This window comes from Ahaetulla prasina, chromosome 2 (assembly GCF_028640845.1).
Source record: "Ahaetulla prasina isolate Xishuangbanna chromosome 2, ASM2864084v1, whole genome shotgun sequence".
NCBI classification, from domain to species: Eukaryota; Metazoa; Chordata; class Lepidosauria; order Squamata; family Colubridae; genus Ahaetulla; species Ahaetulla prasina.
In genome coordinates this window covers 49,787,469-49,805,983 of record NC_080540.1, presented here as the reverse complement: position 1 = coordinate 49,805,983, position 18,515 = coordinate 49,787,469, and the positions used below count along the sequence as shown (strand labels likewise).

Sequence of the window (18,515 nt, the reverse complement as noted above, 5' to 3'; positions counted from 1 at the left end):
TCAAAAATCTCAGCTTTCCAAAGTTTCATCAAAAAATTTTGAGCAAATGCAGCAAATCTAGAGTAAGAAGTAAGATCCACTAATAGTAACTGGCTGAAGAACACAAAGTAGAAGTAAAATGGCCAGTTCTCACAAAGAAGGAATAAAAAATATGTGTTAAGATTGGAAGCATTTAATTCATGACTAAACTGACCTAACGAAGAACTATAAATAGACCACATTTACTGCAGGTATCAATAGAGTATGTGGCTTAAAAATGAACTTAAGACTGCAGTGCTAAAGAATATGGCTGGATCCAATTCTGTTTGTAACTTATCTTAATGGCAATGGTAACTTCTGTGTATTTCATGCTTCATATGTTTTAGAAAGTAAACAAAAATAGCAATAGTACTTAAACTTATATACCACTTCATAGTGCTTTACAGCCCTCTCTAAGCAGTTTGCAGATTCAGCATATTGCCCCCAACAATCTGGATCCTCATTTTACCCACCTTGGAAGGATGGAAGGCTGAGTCAACCTTGAGTCTGGTGAGATTCAATCTGCCAAACTGCTGGCAGCTGGTGATCAGCAGAAGTAGCCTGCAGTACTGCACTCTAACCACTGCGCTACCATGGCTCTAAATGTATTTCTAAATGTAAAAATGTATATCTGTAAGGATAACTATTATGAAATTTATATAAAAGCTAAACTTTTTCTTCAGCACATATATTTCTGATTAATCAATATTTGTAGCTTCACTATATAAACTGTGAATATTCATATTTACTAAGGATATTTTTTTTAAAAATGATTCTAATTTGACCTTAGAGAAGTATCATTTTATAGAAGAATGAATATATTTTATGTCAAAACGTAAATCACCCAATAAAGCTGGTGATGAAACCTAAAGATACATTATTGCAACTCTTCTAAAAAACAAACAACAAAACTATAATTTATTGTACTCTCATCTTCATTCTATGCCAGGTGTTGGTGGATTACACAGAAAAAACTACAGTATTTAAAGTTTCTACTAAATATAATAAAAGATAATTAACATTTAGTTTGTTACATTGAAAAAGTGTACATATTTTAATTGTTTTGTTAGCTTTACCTAAGTTTCTTCAACTATTAAAAAAGAAAAATCAATTGTTCATAGTCAAAAACATTCAAATCAGTTGATACAACATTACAGTACAGCCAACTAAAATTGTTCAAAATCTTGTCATCTTATCTCAAGTTTAAAAGAGTCCTTAGACCAGATTATGACAAAGCTGGTTTAATGTATTTTCAAGTTGGAATCATTAAGATTTTGTAGGATACTGTACTTCCTGTTGATGGCTTCAGAAGAAAGGGGATCAAGCGACTTGAAAATCAAAGGGTAATCCTAGCCTTTAATTTTTTTAATAGTTAGATCAACTTTGTTAAATTAAGTACAACTAAAAAATTGGAAGCTAGGTGAAGCTGCCATTTTTGTGTGAAAACAATTGCGATACGCTATACTAAAAAAAATTGAAATATCCACCTGTCCTCACCACTCTGCCACAAAACTAGCAAAGTCAGAAAATACAAAAGTCTTCAAACTTGTCACTTTTGCAGAATAAAGCAAAAAAGTCTTTGTGCTCCTTACTACCAGAAGCAAAATATTATCTGAGTTACCACATATAATAGCTTCTGGATGTGTCCACTTGAGTTGGCTTGGTTTCTGCCGAGCCTTCCTTTTCTTTTTCACAGTCACCTTCCCAGAGATTAATAAGTGGAGGATAGAGTTCATTCAAAGGAATGGAAGAGGTCTTTTGCATATATTTTTTCAATGAATGATGATAGTTTTTCCTTTTAAACCTTTTTGCAACGTAGACAGAAACAGAGGCAAGACTAATAACAGCAAACATGGATCCCATGACTGCAGCTAGGGCTGTGCTTGTCTCTTGGTCAGTAATATCAAGGGCAAACGCTGCATTTTTTGTAGTAACATTTACACAAGACTTCTGAGTTTGCTGATGGATATTAGATACCGTGAGACAGACTTCATAATCTGTGGAGGGTTGCAAATGGGTAAGATTGTATTCATGCACATCAACTGGGACCCTTGCAGTGTATGTAATGTGTGGGTTATCAATCTTCATAGTTGCAGATGACCATTTTAAGTTAGATGTCATAACATTAGAGTTAGCTTTCCAAGAAACTAGGATGGAATGAGACTCCGCTTGCTTGACATAAATTTTCAGCACCTGAGTACCATCAAGAAGTGTTCCATTCACCCTTATAGTAGCCACTCTTGTATCTGCACCTTCTATATTTTGAGCTACACATGTGTATCTTCCTGAATCCTCCATCTGAATATTTGATATTTCCAGTGTGCCTTCACTACTAATCTTATATTTGTCTGAAAGAGTTTCCACAGTTATTTTATTCCCAAGTGGAGTAACCCAATAAATCTCAGGCTCAGGTTCTGCCATAGCCCGACAATCCAAAAAGACAGTCATGCCAATGTCCAAATTCAAGTGGTTTGGGAAAGTATCATGTGAAATCATTGGAAGACACTGTTCACTGGAATCCTGTACTAATACCTCCTTTACTTGTTGTCCTTTGTATTCTGGTGGCATAGCACAAAACATTGATAAGGGTTCCATGAAACGAATATTGGTCTTGTTTGAATTGATCCAGTGAATGACACAGTCACACCTGAGTGGATTACTGTGAATACTAATCTCCCGCAAATTTGGCAGGGATTCCACTGTTTTTTGGTAGACCGCATTCAAGGCATTATTATTAAGCATCAAGCTTTCCAGAGCAGGAACATTCCGAAATGCTAAACGATGTATGTAAGATAACTTTGGGTTATTGGTTGCTTCAAGCTTTGTAAGTTCAGGAAGATTGTCTAGTGCATACCTATCAACAGACACCAGCTCTCCCATGTTGTTGATCCCAAGTTCTTTCAACCGAAGCATGTTTCTGAAATCTCCTTCTTGGATTTTATGGATTGGGTTTTTGTTAAGATCTAAAAATTTTAAATTTGGGACTTTTTCAAGGGCAAGCTGAGGAACTTTAGCCAATCTGTTATCATAAAATGAGAGACTTTCAAGACTATCCAACCCCACTAGAGCATTTCCAGGGATATCAGTCAGATACATTCCAGCCAGAACTAGACTTCTTAAATTGGACAGTGATTTGAAGTTCATATCTAGTATTCCAATCACAGGATTTTCTCCAATCATCAAAATTTCCAAGTTAGGTGTAGAATCAAACCAACGACTGTCAATAACTTTTAATTTATTGGAATTAAGATGAAGTCTTAGAAGATTCTTCAAGCCTGAGAATGCATTTGCAGAAATTGTACTGATTTGATTATGGTTGATATAAAGTTCCTGTAGATTGCACAGGTCTTGTAGGCAATAATCTGTCATCTCTGTGATCTGATTTTCCTCCAAGTGTAAAGTAGTTAACTGAGAAAGATTTGATAATCCCACATCTTTTATGCTAGTAAAATTATTTTGTGAAAAATCCAACTCTGTTAAATTGAAAAGTTGCTGGAGTTCATCTGTGGTCTTGGCAATATTGTTGCTTTGTAAGAGAAGGACTTGAGTATCACTGAAAAGGTTACTGGGGATTTTTGTTAAACGAAGATCATTGCAGTCAACTGTTGGAGCTTCTCTGTAGGTTGACTGAGGAGTAAACCAGGGTCTTATTTCACAGACACACAATTGTGGGCATTCGTTTTTTTGTATGGAAGTTGCTTGAAATGAATTTATGAGCAATCCCAGTGCCAGCTGGCAAATCTTTAAAGCGAAACTAATATGAGCCATATTGTTTTCTTCTAGCTTCTCCTTATTAATCACAAGAGCAGATCAAATACAGCCTGACAGCGTAGGAAATCAAGTTTTTGTTTTAAATGTTTGGGCATCCAAAGAACGGAAGTTTTTCTTATGATTTTATGAACAGCAAATATTCCAATGATTTTTTCATTGATCTTTAAGTTGCTTCTGTCACTATAAAGCAGTATGTCTGAAAAAAAAGAAAAATAAATTTCAATTCACATATTTCAACATTAAAATCTTTCTTTACTTTTTTTCATTTAGTTTAAATACTAGTACCTTTCTGCATTCAGATAATATTTAATATAAAATAATTTAAAACCTGTTAATATCTGAAATACACTAAAGTGTACTAAATTGACCATGAAGTGGTTGCATTTTTCAAACAGATTTTTTTTTTAAATGCAAAGTTTAAATCAGAATCCAAAGTAGTTAATTAAAAAAAAAACAACCTCTGGCAATATACTTTACCATGGTTTTTGTACCACTTAATACAGCAGCCTCAAAGTACATAACATTTTTTTTTACAATGTGGCCAGATGCAACATCTGGAGTATATCTACATGGTTTTATTCACCAAATGCAAGTTATAGGTTAATAGTAGTAGTGTATAATTAATCCATTTTAAAAGCATAACAGGATACAACTAGCACATTTTACTGAAAAGTCTTTATAAAAATGTATAACGGAGTCTGTAGCTCCTTACCCAAAACATAGAATAGCATCATTTTGTGTTCAGTAGTATCTTATGCTCATTACAAGTACAACCCAAATAGATTTTGAGAGTTTCATAACAAAATTATGATTACCGACCCGTATGCTCCCACAGAGAGGGACTCCTTAGGGTGCCGTCCGCCAGGCAGTGCTGACTGGCGACACCCAGGGGAAGGGCTTTCTCTGTGGGGGCTCACACCCTCTGGAACGAGCTCCCCCCAGGACTGCGCCAACTTCCTGACCTTCGAACCTTCCGCCGCGAGCTTAAGACACATCTATTTATTTGTGTGGGGCTGGCCTAGGGTTTAGTTTTTAAAAATTAGTTTTAAATGGGGTTTTGTACTATTTTAATCAATATTTTTAAATTTGGCCTAATGTAATAAGTTTTTAAAATATTGTTTTAACTTGTATTTATTCTTATGTTTTTTATGTTTTTATATGGCTGTAAACCGCCCTGAGTCCTTCGAGAGATAGGGCGGTATAAAAAATTTGAATAATAAATAATGATGTCTCTGACCATTTTGAAGGGCCTAAAAGACCTGGTTCTATGCTTAGGGCCTTGTTGGGGCAATAAAAGTTGACTTTGTATATAATATACAAATGGATGAAGACTATTGCTTAACACAATGTAAGCCGCCCTGAGTCTTCGGAGAAGGGCGGGATATAAATTCAAATTAAAAAAAAGTGTGTTCACTGAGCTACTTCTTGGTTGTACCAGAGATGTGATATTTGATATTTCTCTGTTGCTTTATATTTTAAGCTTTGTAATACTTGACATTGTCTTTATTTTATTTTAATGTGCTGCTCATTGCCCAGAGTTGCTTGTTGAGATGGGCAGCCATATAAATTGATTTTAAAAAGTAAATAAGCAAACTATTTTCCTCTGTACATCTATTTTTCGTCAGAATAATCAGTGAGATAGAGTTGGGCTTTTGATTAAAACAAAAACATTTTTATTTTTTCAAATAACATTAGTTTTAGTACAATTGATTCCATAAATTAACACTCTCCTTATGAAAATAATTCGGATTCAATTTTATTTAGGAGATTGTTGGTTTTCAATTTTATATTTATAGAATAAAAATGATTCCTCCTATATTGGTATTAGTTATACTGTATTAGTTATACAGTAAAACAGAAAAACAGTATGCTTTAGGATGAATATTGTTCCTATTAATATTTGCATACCATTAATTGTATATCATATATTTTGATACTCCAAATAAATATATATCGTTTTAGGCAAGCAGCAGTTAGTTAGATGACCTTGGTTGAACAAGGTAAGCAGGAATATCTGTCTAATATATATATTGAATATATAATATATATATTAATTCATAGTTCAATATATATTGAACTACGAATGAAAGAAAAATCTCAGTGCTACAGACTAGATTGGGACATAAAACAAATTCCATCACATTACAGGAAAACTTAATTTGCATACTTACCAGGAGTCAAGATTGACTCAACAGTCTTTATCTAACCCTTTACAAGTTAACAATGAGTTAAAATTTAAAAATATAACTTAAAAAAGTAAAATTTAATTCCTACTTAGTGAAAATGCTCTTTAGAAATACCCTGTTTCCCCCAAAATAAGACATCCCCTGATAATAAGCCCAATCGGGCTTTTGAGCGCACGGCAATACGGCTCTTATTTTAGGGTTCAAAAAAATATAAGACAGGGTCTTATTTTCGGTATGTTGTGCCATATTCCTATATATACTGTATGGCTAGCCATTAATTGTACAAATAAATTAAATCTATTGCATGCTAATAGATTACATAGATTAATTTCACATTTCTTCTTTGTTAAACTTATCGCTTTGTAAAAGTATCGCTTAAGGAGTTAACAGCAGAAAACACATTATAAATAAATGGGGGGACTTGAACATATTGGAGTCTGATTATATTTATAAATACAGTTTTTGGCTTTTAATAATAAATCTCTACTTATCCAGGGTTTTCTAATTAAAATGAAGACGCCAGTTTACATAGCCAATTTTAATTTAGCAATGGCTCTATTGGAAAAAGATCAAATTTTAGAAATACATCATAGAAATAAATATACCATAGCTATCCAATGAAAACTTATCTGAACAAAGTAAATCTGCAATTTTCAGCTGACAAACATTTTACAGAAATAGAAATGCAATTTTATGAATGGACATAATCACACAATCAATAATAATGCCAGGCAGCAAAGTAAATTGGATTAGAATAGAATAGAATTTTATTGGCCAAGTGTGATTGGACACACAAGGAATTTGTCTTGGTGCATATGCTCTCAGTGTACATAAAAGAAAAGATACGTTCATCAAGGTACAACATTTACAACACAATTGATGGTCAATATATCAATATAAATCATAAGGATTGCCAGCAACAAGTTATAGTCATACAGTCATAAGTGGAAAGAGATTGGTGATGGGAACTATGAAACGATTAATAGTAGTGCAGATTCAGTAAATAGTCTGACAGTGTTGAGGGAATTATTTGTTTAGCAGAGTGATGGCCTTCGGGAAAAAAATGTTCTTGTGTCTAGTTGTTCTGGTGTGCAGTGCTCTATAGCGTCGTTTTGAGGGTAGGAGTTGATTAAATACTATAGATTAAATACTATAGCAAGCAGCTGATGAAAATCAAATTGAATTAGAAAACTGAAAACTTTTATTCTATTCAGAATTTTAAAATGTGCCTTAATAAATCCAGGCAAGGTTTTGTTTCTTGCTTTGTTTCTTTAAAAAGTATGTACAACTTTCATATAGTTACATATTTTATCAAATGGTGATCTGGCAATGGACTTAAAATCTGGTTATTCACAAATATACAGCACAGCGGATAACTCTTAAGAGTAAAGATAAAGCAATAATAAAGGATTTTCTTTGCTCTGGTAATATTTGAAAAGAGGTCTCAGTTTGCAAAGACTAATAAAATTGTCTTAAGAAGGAATCGTTTAAGGAATTCTTAAATAACTTGTATGAAAATTGGTGTATTGTGCTTAACAGATCTGTGACTATTCTTGCCTGCCTGATGGTTAAAATAGTTATTATTCTACCTCTTATTTTGTTGATGATTCTATGGCATTGGTATGTAAATAAAGCAATTAATTTCATATACAGTTGCTTATATTGTACCAAATACGTTAGTGAAATTATTTTTTTAAGTGCTGGATGATTATTAAAATGCTTGAGACAAGAAACTACATGTCAATCACAGAACATGCACACAAGTTCAACAAAAGAAGTGTTTCCCAACTATCTAGCAAGTATCGTAAAATTGAAGCTATTGAATGCATATTACATAGCAATAGCACTTACTTATATACTGCTTCACAGTGCTTTAGCCCTCTCTAAGTGGTTTACAGAGTCAGTCTACTGCCCCCAACAAACTGGGTCCTCATTTTACCGACCTCAGAAGGATGGAAGGCTGAGTCAACCTTGAGTCTGGTGAGATTCGAACTGCCAAATTTCAGGCAGCCGACAATCAGCAGAAGTACCCTGTATTACTGTACTCTAACCACTGTGCCACCGTGGTTCTTATATAAGACTCATTCTCATTACAACTTTCTCATTTCACTACTTTGCCTGAAAAATAGACTACATCCAGTGAATTAGGAAATTAGCAATTTTACTTTGATTCAGAAAGCATTTGGCATCTTCCAAGCAATTTTCAACAGACTGTTGAAAGAATGTTTTGAAAGAATTTTCAAACCAAGTCTGTCCAGCAAGGCAGAAAATTATGCTGGCATATTAAAGTATGTAATTTCTAAAAGCTACCATCTTGGTTAAAAAGCTTCACCTGGTTAGTAAGCATCCACATATGAACATATCTTTATAGTTAATAGAGAAATTACTTATAATAAACTAAGCCTATAGGTATCTACAAATGATTAACCATAAGGTACTGCTTTGGAAAGGGCTCTGGAAATTTCAGGTATTAAGCACCTTTGAAAACCTTAAGACATGGTTTCCAGTTCTGGCTTATTATGGAAGAAACAAACCATGCTCTGGAAACTCATTTGTTAATCTTCCTCACCTGCTAGAAGGAACCTAGCAAGAATATTCAATGAAAGGTTCAACATTGTCCATTGATATTTGAAGTATCTCAATAACTCAATAACTATTTGCAATGTAAATACTCTGTTACATTAAAATTCCTTTCTTTTCAGGAACTCCAGGTTTTAAGCAAAGCAGTATTCTATTAAAGCTGAAAAATAGAACGTAACTCAGAATTTTAATAATAATCCTTAAATTCCTCGATGCAAGAGGTGGCCATTACATTTGTGAAGCATAAATTATGTGAAGCCAAGCCAAAAGGTGGGGTGGATAAAAATCAATGATTTTTTTGATTTTTTTTTTAAAAAAATCAGATTTTTTAAATTTAAATTGGATTTTTAAAATTTTATCAAATTTATTTTAATAAAATGCTTGATTTAAATCAAATCCACCCTGCCAATAGCACATGTTTTGTATGGTAGCCCTTCTCCAATTTTGAACCACTAGAACTTGTTCAGTCCAAATTCCTAAGATTGGCCCTTCAAGCCCCAAAATATGTTTCTAATGGCACTTTGAGGCTAAACACAGGCCTCCTGAAAGTAGAGAAAACACATATTAAACTACTGGCTTAAACCATCCTTTGGTTGCCCCAGGGATGATTTTTAATCCACATAGAAAAAGATAGATGACAAGTAAGATTTCATCTCTCCAGGTCTTTTACTCAGCATGGGATATAATCAGGTCAGGGCACTCATTAAACAGTGTGTAGCAGAAACAGAGCACCAATTAGACCTAACCAGGTCTTCAACCTAACCTCAATGAATCAAACAGGTATTCTGCCTCTCCTGTGGCATATGTAACCATTCTTGAAGTACCTCACCACACAGTGCCTTTACTCTGGTACAGTGTCATGCTCTCTCCTCAGCTGTCCAGGAAGATTCCCTATCCAGAGACAGGGAATGTTTCTCTAGATAGGGAATTTATCTAGCTTCTGTAACTTTGGAAACACAGAAGCAACAAAACATATACTTCTCCAGCGCCTGTAATACAGAGACATTTGTATTAGACTAATTTTATCATTGTTGAATTAATGGTAAATTTACACAGGACAATTCTACATTTGCCTCCTGCTCTCAGATACCAACCTTGCTACAACATTCAGTGTTTCCAGGTTCTGCATAACAGCATTTAAAATATATCAGATGACCTGTGACAAACAGTTTTAATGACCACCCTAGACCGTTATTATAGATATTTTTTTGTATTAAGATTTATTGTATTTATTGTGTTTTATGCTTTGTCATATTTTTATGCCCATTTATTTTTATCCTGCTTTTTAGATTGTTTTTGGAGGTTTTGATGTATTTTTTAGCTTTTTATATAATTTTATTTTTGTGTTTTACATTTTTTATGGTTTTAAATACCTTATACCTCCCTCCCCTTATATTATTCTTTGACAATAAATTTTTTTTGGCAAAATGGAATGCAGAAATGTGTGCCCACAATAAACCATTCTGAGGCTACAACGTTATACAGCAATGTAATAACCACTTAGGTGTTTCCAACTGAGTGTGTGACTATAAAGGCACACGATTGAGACCATCCATTCAGGATGATGATTCAGTAAAACTGGCAGATGATCTAAGCCAAATGAGAGTATTTCTTTCTAAACTATATACATTATGGAAGATAACACAAGATGAGGTGATCACCACTTGTTTATATGACAAAGTGGAATTGAATTTCAAAGACTAGTCCATTAATGGTGGTTACTCATGATAGATATATGCACTTTTCAATTTCAAAAGCAGATTGCTTATATTTCTGAATATCAACTCCTAGGTATAACAGCAATAGGGGGAATCTAATTGGCCATTGTAGAAAGCAACGTTATAATAAGCTAGACCTGACTTGATTCCAAAAGGCTCTTTCATTAATTTCTCCACAATATAATTTGCTTCTATGCTATTACTTTTGTTAGATCATTTTGTTGGATTGTTACCATGCCAACTTTGTTGCTATTTGGGAGGCGAGTGGGGGAGTGTCAGGTCTATTTGGAGGTTTTTTGCTGGCTTGGTGGCACAATTAATAACAACTGCATTTTTAACTATAACAGTTATGGTGCACAGCCATCCAAAGAAAGAAAAAATGATAAACTGCAACGCTGCTTTTCCAACAATCCTTAGTTTATCTGGCTTTAGCAAAATAAGCTTCACCAAACCATATTAGAATGATAAGAAATAATAAATTATTTCAACTACTTTCTACATAACCAAACTGATTTTTGTTCTGTTCTCAATGACAGCAATATCCTCAAAAGCATTTAAAAACCATGGGGAAAAAATTAACCCTGGGTGGCAAATACATCTATATATTAGTAGTTTTTGCCATGTGAAACTATGGTCAATCATTTCATTTCCCCCCAGAACAAAGTCCAATCCAGAGAGCCAAGAATTAGTAGGAGATACTTCGAAAAGGAATTCACATTTTTAAAATAACTGCAGTGGTCCATACCAATTACAGTGCAATTGAGAAATTGTTAACAATTTCTTCAAAGAATGCTCAGAAAATACAGTTTCATATTATTTCTATTACCTCCATATTACAATCACTTCGTTCAGTGTGCAAAAATTCAGTGTGGCTCAGGCTGTAAGATAGCCTGTTATTAAACACAGCTGCCTGTAATTACTGTAGGCTTGAGTCCCACCAGGCCCAAGGTTGACTCAGCCTTCCATCCTTTATAAGGTAGGTAAAATGAGGACCCAGACTGTTGGGGGGCAATAAGTTGACTTTGTATATAAATATATAAATAGGATGAAACTATTGCCTTACACAATGTAAGCCGCCCTGAGTCTTCGGAAAAGGGCGGGATATAAATGTAAAAAAAAAAAAAGCTAAGCAATATTAAAATCTTCCACTCCCCTCAGGTTACTACATCAAATTAGATCCTAGTTCATAGTTTTAGATCAGTGATGGTGAACCTTTTCAAACCAGAACACATGTGCACAAGTGTGCACTGGAGCACCAGAAAATCAAAGACTAGCCTTTTTGGCTATTTTCAGGCCATTTTTCAGGCCAAAAACATCCCAAAAATCAGCCTGAAAACATCTTGAAAACGGCCTAAAAATCAGCCTGAAAATGTCTTGAAAATGGCCCAAAAATTGGCCTGAAAACGGCCCTGTTTTAGACGTTTTCTGGTGCTCCGGTGCCTATGAAGACCTGCTGGCTGGCACGCATGTCCACAGAGGGCTTTGCGTGCCACCTCTGGCATGCTTGCCATAGGTTCGCCATCACGGTTCTAGTTACTAACTGCTTCTTTCTTGAAGGAAGATTTAATGACAGAGACAAGTCTTGTTGAGAACATCTGGGATGAGTTTGACACTGTGGCTCCTGAGGACGTGGACAGGCTGCTGGGAAGGCTGAATGCCACCACATGTTTATTGGATCCGTGTCCCTCCTGGTTGGTGCTGGCCACACAGGAGGTTACATGAGGCTGGCTCCAGGGGATTATTAATGCTTCTTTGATGGAGGGTGTTGTTCCTACCGCCTTGAAAGAGGCGGTGGTGAGGCCCCTCCTCAAGAAGCCTTCCCTGGACCCAGCTGTTTTGGGAAATTACGGTCCCATCTCCAACCTTCGCTTCGTGGCGAAGGTTGTTGAGAGTGTGGTGGCACGTCAGTTACCCCAGTACCTGGATGAAATGGTCTATCTGGACCCGTTCCAGTCCGGCTTTCGACCTGGGTATAGCACAGAGACGGCTTTGGTCGCGTTGATTGATGATCTCTGGAGGGCTCTGGAGGGCTCTGGACAGAGGTTATTCCTCTGCCCTGGTCCTTTTAGATCTCTCAGCGGCTTTTGACCATGGTATCCTGCTGCACCAGCTGGGGAGTTTGGGAGTGGGAGGCACCGTTTTTCGGTGGTTCTCCTCCTATCTCTCCGACCGGTCGCAGACGGTGTTGGCAGGAGGGCAGAGATCGACCACGAGGCGCCTCATGTGTGGGGTGCCGCAGGGGTCTGTTCTCTCACCTCTCCTGTTCAACATCTATATGAAGCTGCTGGGTGAGATCATCAGTGGTTTTGGGGTGAGTTACCAACTGTACGCTGATGACACTCAGCTGTACATTTCCACCCCAGGCCACCCCAACGAAGTTGTCAAAGTGCTGTCCCGGTGTCTGGAGGCCATGTGGGTCTGGATGGGGAGAAACAGGCTCAAGCTCAACCCCTCCAAGACGGAGTGGCTGTGGATGCCGGCATCCCGGTACAGTCAGCTGCAGCCGCGGCTGACTGTTGGGGGCGAGTCATTGGCCCCAATGGAGATGGTGCGCAACTTGGGCGTTCTCCTGGATGGGCGATTCTCCTTTAAAGAACATCTGACGACCGTCTCCAGGAGAGCTTTTTATCAGGTACGCCTGATTCGCCAGTTGCGCCTCTTTCTAGACCGGGATTACCTATGCACAGTCACTCATGCTCTCGTCACCTCTCGTCTGGACTACTGCAATGCTCTCTACATGGGGTTCCCCTTGAAGAGCACCCGGAGGCTTCAGTTGGTCCAGAATGCGGCTGCGCGGGTGATAGAGGGAGCCACTCGTTGCTCCCATATAACACCTATCCTGCGCAAGCTGCATTGGCTGCCTGTGGTCTTCCGGGTGCACTTCAAGGTGTTGGTTACCACCTTTAAAGCGCTCCATGGCTTAGGACCGGGTTATCTACGGGATCGCCTTCTGCCACCGTTTGCCTCCCACCGACCCGTGTGCTCCCATAGGGAGGGCCTCCTCAGGATCCCGTCAGCCAAACAATGTTGGCTGGCGACCCCCGGGGGAGGGCCTTCTCTGTGGGGGCCCCTATCCTCTGGAACGAGCTTCCCCCAGGACTTTGTCAACTTCCTGATCTGCGGACCTTCTGCCACGAGCTGAAGACATATTTATTCTTCCGCGCAGGACTGGCATAGAATTAGTATTTGTAATTTTAAATGGGGTTTTATGGTTTATGTATTTTAATTTAGGGTCCAAATTTAATTGTATCCATTGATTGTTGATTTTATCTGGCTGTGCACCGTCCTGAGTCCTTCGGGAGAAGGGCGGTATAAAAATTATTATATTATTATTATTATTATTATTATTATTATTATTATTATTATTATTATTATTATTATTATTATTATTATTATTATTATTACCTTTTTCATTTGAACATAATTCAGTGTGCATCACATAGGATTCTGAGGGACTTTTGTCTCATCATAAACAAGAAGAAATTGGGGGTCTCAATAGTAGTTAATTGAGCAAATATTTTTCCTAAATCTACTTTGTCTTAACCAGGTGGGATTGCATAAATTAGATAAGTAATTATGCTTACTAAAAACTTTACCATTATACATTACTTGATGAAGGACACTTTCAATCCAATTATACTAGCATATTATGTAATTATACTGGCATGATTGGATTGATAAATTAGAATTTTCAAGAGTCTTATATCATACAGGTAGAAACATTGTACATAAAATAAAGTTTGAAAGAATAAGATCATGACTAAGAAATATGATTTTTCAATATATTGGCTAATTCAACAATCTTCATAAATCATTTTGGTTAACTTGCAAATAATATTCATGCCATCATTTTCTTAACTATCCCTTATCCTCCAATTACCAATTTCTAAAAACTAGGTGAGGAGGGAGAGAAGAAATTGCAGTTGTATTTTATTTCTCTTTCAAAGAATTTGAAAATCAAGGTATAGCAACCTGATGCCCTGATATGCAAGGAGTTGTCAAAAAAATGTAAAAGAATTGGTATTGAAATTAGACTTTATTAATTAATTTATTAATTTAAAAACATGGTGATTTATACCAATGCTTCCTACAAAATCCAACCCCAAATTATATCCTATTTCAGTTATCTAAGGTCCTACAATAGAGCAAACACGAAAGATTAAAGAGTCTGTGATCTGCTTCAGAAATATATTTGTCAATAGGGTAAATGGGCATTACCGGTAAATAGTCAATCCCAGTTGGAGTAAGCATGAAGTGATGCTCTTGGAACAGGACAACCTTGCATTCAGATTATTAGGACCTGAGATGGACATAACTGAGCAGAGAAGGACTCAGAGTTATGCTAGCTGAACATAAGAGTGTAGTTTGCAGTTGCTATGAAAGAACCATAAATTATGTGTTTAAGATCATTAAGAAAAGAAATAAACTATTAAACTATTTAGATACAAAAATTCATAAAATGACATCTTTAAGAGAAAAGTTGAAAACCAGCCAACTGATTTAAATAAATAATAGGACAAACTTCAGTCAAATCAACATTGTCAATTCATTATTAATTAGGATTGGATGATGGCCACCAAGTCAGATTAGTTAAATAAATTCATAGAAATTAAAACTGGCTATCACTAATGGTTAACTATAAGCAGTAGTAGGAACCAACAATACTGCTCCTTTGAAAGACAATCACTGGGGTCCAACTGCTGTCTCGTATCCTTAATGTGTGCTTATCAAGTACATCAGGTTAGCCATGGTTGGAATTAAGATCCTTAACTACAGTATATCAATCTTTGGACCTTTGAGCAATGCAATTATATAATGTCATTTATATGACAAAAGCCAGGAGCCAAACAGCGTAATTAAACATTCACTTTTAATTCTTAAGAAACAAGGATGACACTTTTTTAAAGAAAAAGCAGAACTAGAAGAAATTAAATTAAAAAGTATATTCCAGGTATAGAAAATCTAGTAGTTTTACCTAGAATTATTCTTTCTGAAATGCATGTGTTCTTATTTGAATGCAATGAAGTTTCTGGGGGATTCCTACTGCCAAAGAAAACATTTGTAGATTTAAGATCATCAAATCAAAATTAATGATACAGTTCCTAAATATGCATTTATTAAATTACTAATGACGTAGGCTATTAAAATAATATTAATTGTGCTATACTAACATATACAAAGTTGATTTGTTTTTTTATAGCTTGTCTGTTCAAAAATACACTAACCTGGAGAACATATTTTCTTTCACTTTAAATGATAGCAAACTGTTCACACAGCAAAATTATAATTTACAGGAAGCGTTCTACTTATATCCCAGAATATGATAAAGGAAATGTTCATTTGAAAACTGGAGAAAAATAAACTTCATTATTGACACAAATAAACAGTAAACTGACCTCGTACTAAATCTTTTGTTAGTTGAAGTGCTTTGTATTTTTAGTTGAAGCTTAGTTAACAAACTTTGAAACAGGTTTTATAACATTATAAGTAATGCTGCATTAAAAATAACAGATTTTTTTCAGCATGCTGACTCTACATCTCAAAAAGATATATTATTTTATGTCTGTCAGAAGATTTATTTTAGCTTTTGTACTCCATTTGCAACAGTACAAATTCATGGCATACATAACTGCATCTTACAGCAGGATATATATATAAACATCAAGTTGGTTTTCCTGCTGGAATAAAGAATATTTGTCACTGTATATAATACTGCTAGGAAATATATCTTTGTAACATCTGTTCCATTCATTCTACCTAAAAAATATTTTTCAATGTAGTGACTATTACTATCTCTTAGTTTGACGTAATTTGTACACATACTAATTAGGCTCCAAAATGTTACTTTGGAATCAAAGTACCATTAAAATCAGATATTCAGAAATTATATCAGCATAAGCTTTTTTATAATGAATATTACAAAAATACCAAGACGTTGCATTTTGTACTTCATTCCATAAGCTTGTTACACAAGCATGCTTCTACATTTGCTTATGAAGATTTAGGATTGTCCTTCATTTATCTTTGGGAAGTATATTTCTCTTCTGGAAAAATGTGTGTATGTGTAATTATATATACACATATATGCCAATTAATTTCCATCTACTAATCCAGCTTGCCTTCCTTTTTACAGGCTTATGTGAATATGTGCTTGTTTCACCGAAAATGCCTAAGAAATCAACATTTCTTAGAAGGCATATAAGCTTGTTTCTAAACTTATACAAACTCAGTCACTTTAAAATAACATCTTACAAACATCTTAAAATGTAACAGCTATTCCTCACATACAACACAAAGTTATCTTTTATTAAGCTACCGTAAAAGGAACAACTGTATATTTTCAGGAGTCTTCTCAAACATCAAAGTTCAGAAGTGTCAATACTCTTCCTATCCGGGAATGGGACAACTTGCCACACACAACTTGCTGTAGCCAACCTGCAGTGGACGAACTTGCCATGGACAACTTGCCACAGAACTATTTAACAATTCTATTTAATTATTTAAAATTAAAAAAAATTATTTTAATTTTTGCCAAATTTTATTTTGCATCCTTTCTTTAATGATTCTATTCCACCATATCTTTGATATAAATGTAACTCTTGTCCTGCAGTGAATTGTCCTATGGTGAGATGGCTGTGGAGAGTTGTCCTGCAGCGAGTTGCCCATGGCATGTTGGCCATGATGAGTTGCACTCTTGAGTATCTTCACATTATGCATGCAGATCTGGGGTGATAGTAGCTGAACAGGATTACAGTATAAACTGTCTGTGATTATACTTGATAATAAAAGATTAGCAGTCATGAAGGAATTTGTGTAGGACATGCGTTAAGATGTTGGACTAGGATTGGAGAGATCAGGTTCTAGATATTCTTCTACTATGGAAGCTCACTAGCCAAGTATGAGCCAGTTACTCTTATCAGGGCTCACCCACCATCTTATCCAGTTATGTGAAACATAGGAGGGAGTCCTATATGCTTCCATAAACTCTCAAATTAAAATCAGGCTATACTAAAAAATATTCATTCATTCATTCATTCATTTGGCCCCTCTGTTTTTTCAAACATGTAACATTGAATTTATGTATGGTTTGTGGGTCAAACTAAGATTAAGGACATACAATTCTGAGGTGCAAGTTTTAGAGCATTTGAATGGAACAGCCTGAAATACAGAAAAGCAAGCCCAAAATTATTTATAGATATAAATCTTTAACAAATAGAAAACCTTGCTTTGTCTTGTAAGATCTTCATATTCTTGAATGTTACAATGACAGACAAATAAGCTTGCTTGTTTACCAGAGATGTTAAAAAACTGTCCACATTTAAAATTAATATACTATTAAAACCAGTTCAAAAAGCCAAGCCTATCCAGAGAGAAACAGAAGTATCGTTATTATCATTGTCTATTGTCCCTACAACTCCTATCTAAATTTAGTTTTGTAGAAATTGTTGTAAGGATTGGATTTTAGTTCTGTACTTGGGTAACAATAAGTAATATTTCTCAATATCAGTATGTTTTTCTATAAGTAGCTCTGGGCTATTTTACAGCACTCCAATAAATACTTTTTGCTGCTTTGAACCTGTAATATATTCATGTTTTCCCCCTCCTCATATAGAAAAAAGAATACTGTTGGGTTGGGTATGCGTTTGTAAATAAATGAAACAACATTACCGGTTTTGAGGAAAATTTCTTACTTCTCTACAATGCAGCTCAAAGAATTCAGGAAATGGAACAGTTTTGGCAGCTCTGTCAATTTAGCTTGGCTCAAAAGGAGAGATTTATCTAAAAAGCTTGTGGCAATATTTTAACCATGTGTACATAGGCATTGGCATATAACATTACCTGCATTGTAGCTTTTTTTTTAAAAAAATCATACATTGTTAGCAGTCTTTAATACTATTAGCTTTGGTATCCATGACAGCACAATTTATGGTAATTCTCCTTTTTCTTATATTTATTTCTTTTTATATAACCATTTCCAGAAGATACAATAGGGAGATGACTCCTTACTTCCAAAATAAGTTTTTGAGGGATTCCCTCTCAAATGTTTTAATATGTACAAAAGCTTTACTTGTGATATATTCACACAGGTCATTACACTTAAATAAAGTAAAAAAATTCAGAGAAGAAAAGCTAAAGCAAGCCTGAATATTTAACCTTGAGGAGCAAAAAAATCAGGATTTGATAGCACTCTTCAAATATACCCCAGGAGATGTTACAGACATGAAGGCCAAGATTCTAGACA

General features: G+C 35.3%; 1 protein-coding gene across 1 annotated transcript in view; it reads right to left on the bottom strand.

Annotated features, from left to right (window-relative positions):
- Positions 1 to 786: 786 nt before the first annotated feature.
- Positions 787 to 18,515, bottom strand: part of LRRN1 (leucine rich repeat neuronal 1) — a 35,730-nt gene continuing 18,001 nt past the window's right edge. The window contains exon 2 of the mRNA XM_058168715.1: positions 787 to 3,985. Within this exon, the coding sequence (XP_058024698.1) occupies positions 1,636 to 3,786 (2,151 nt within the window). The 5' untranslated portion in view covers positions 3,787 to 3,985 and the 3' untranslated portion in view covers positions 787 to 1,635. The remainder of the gene's footprint in view (positions 3,986 to 18,515) is intronic.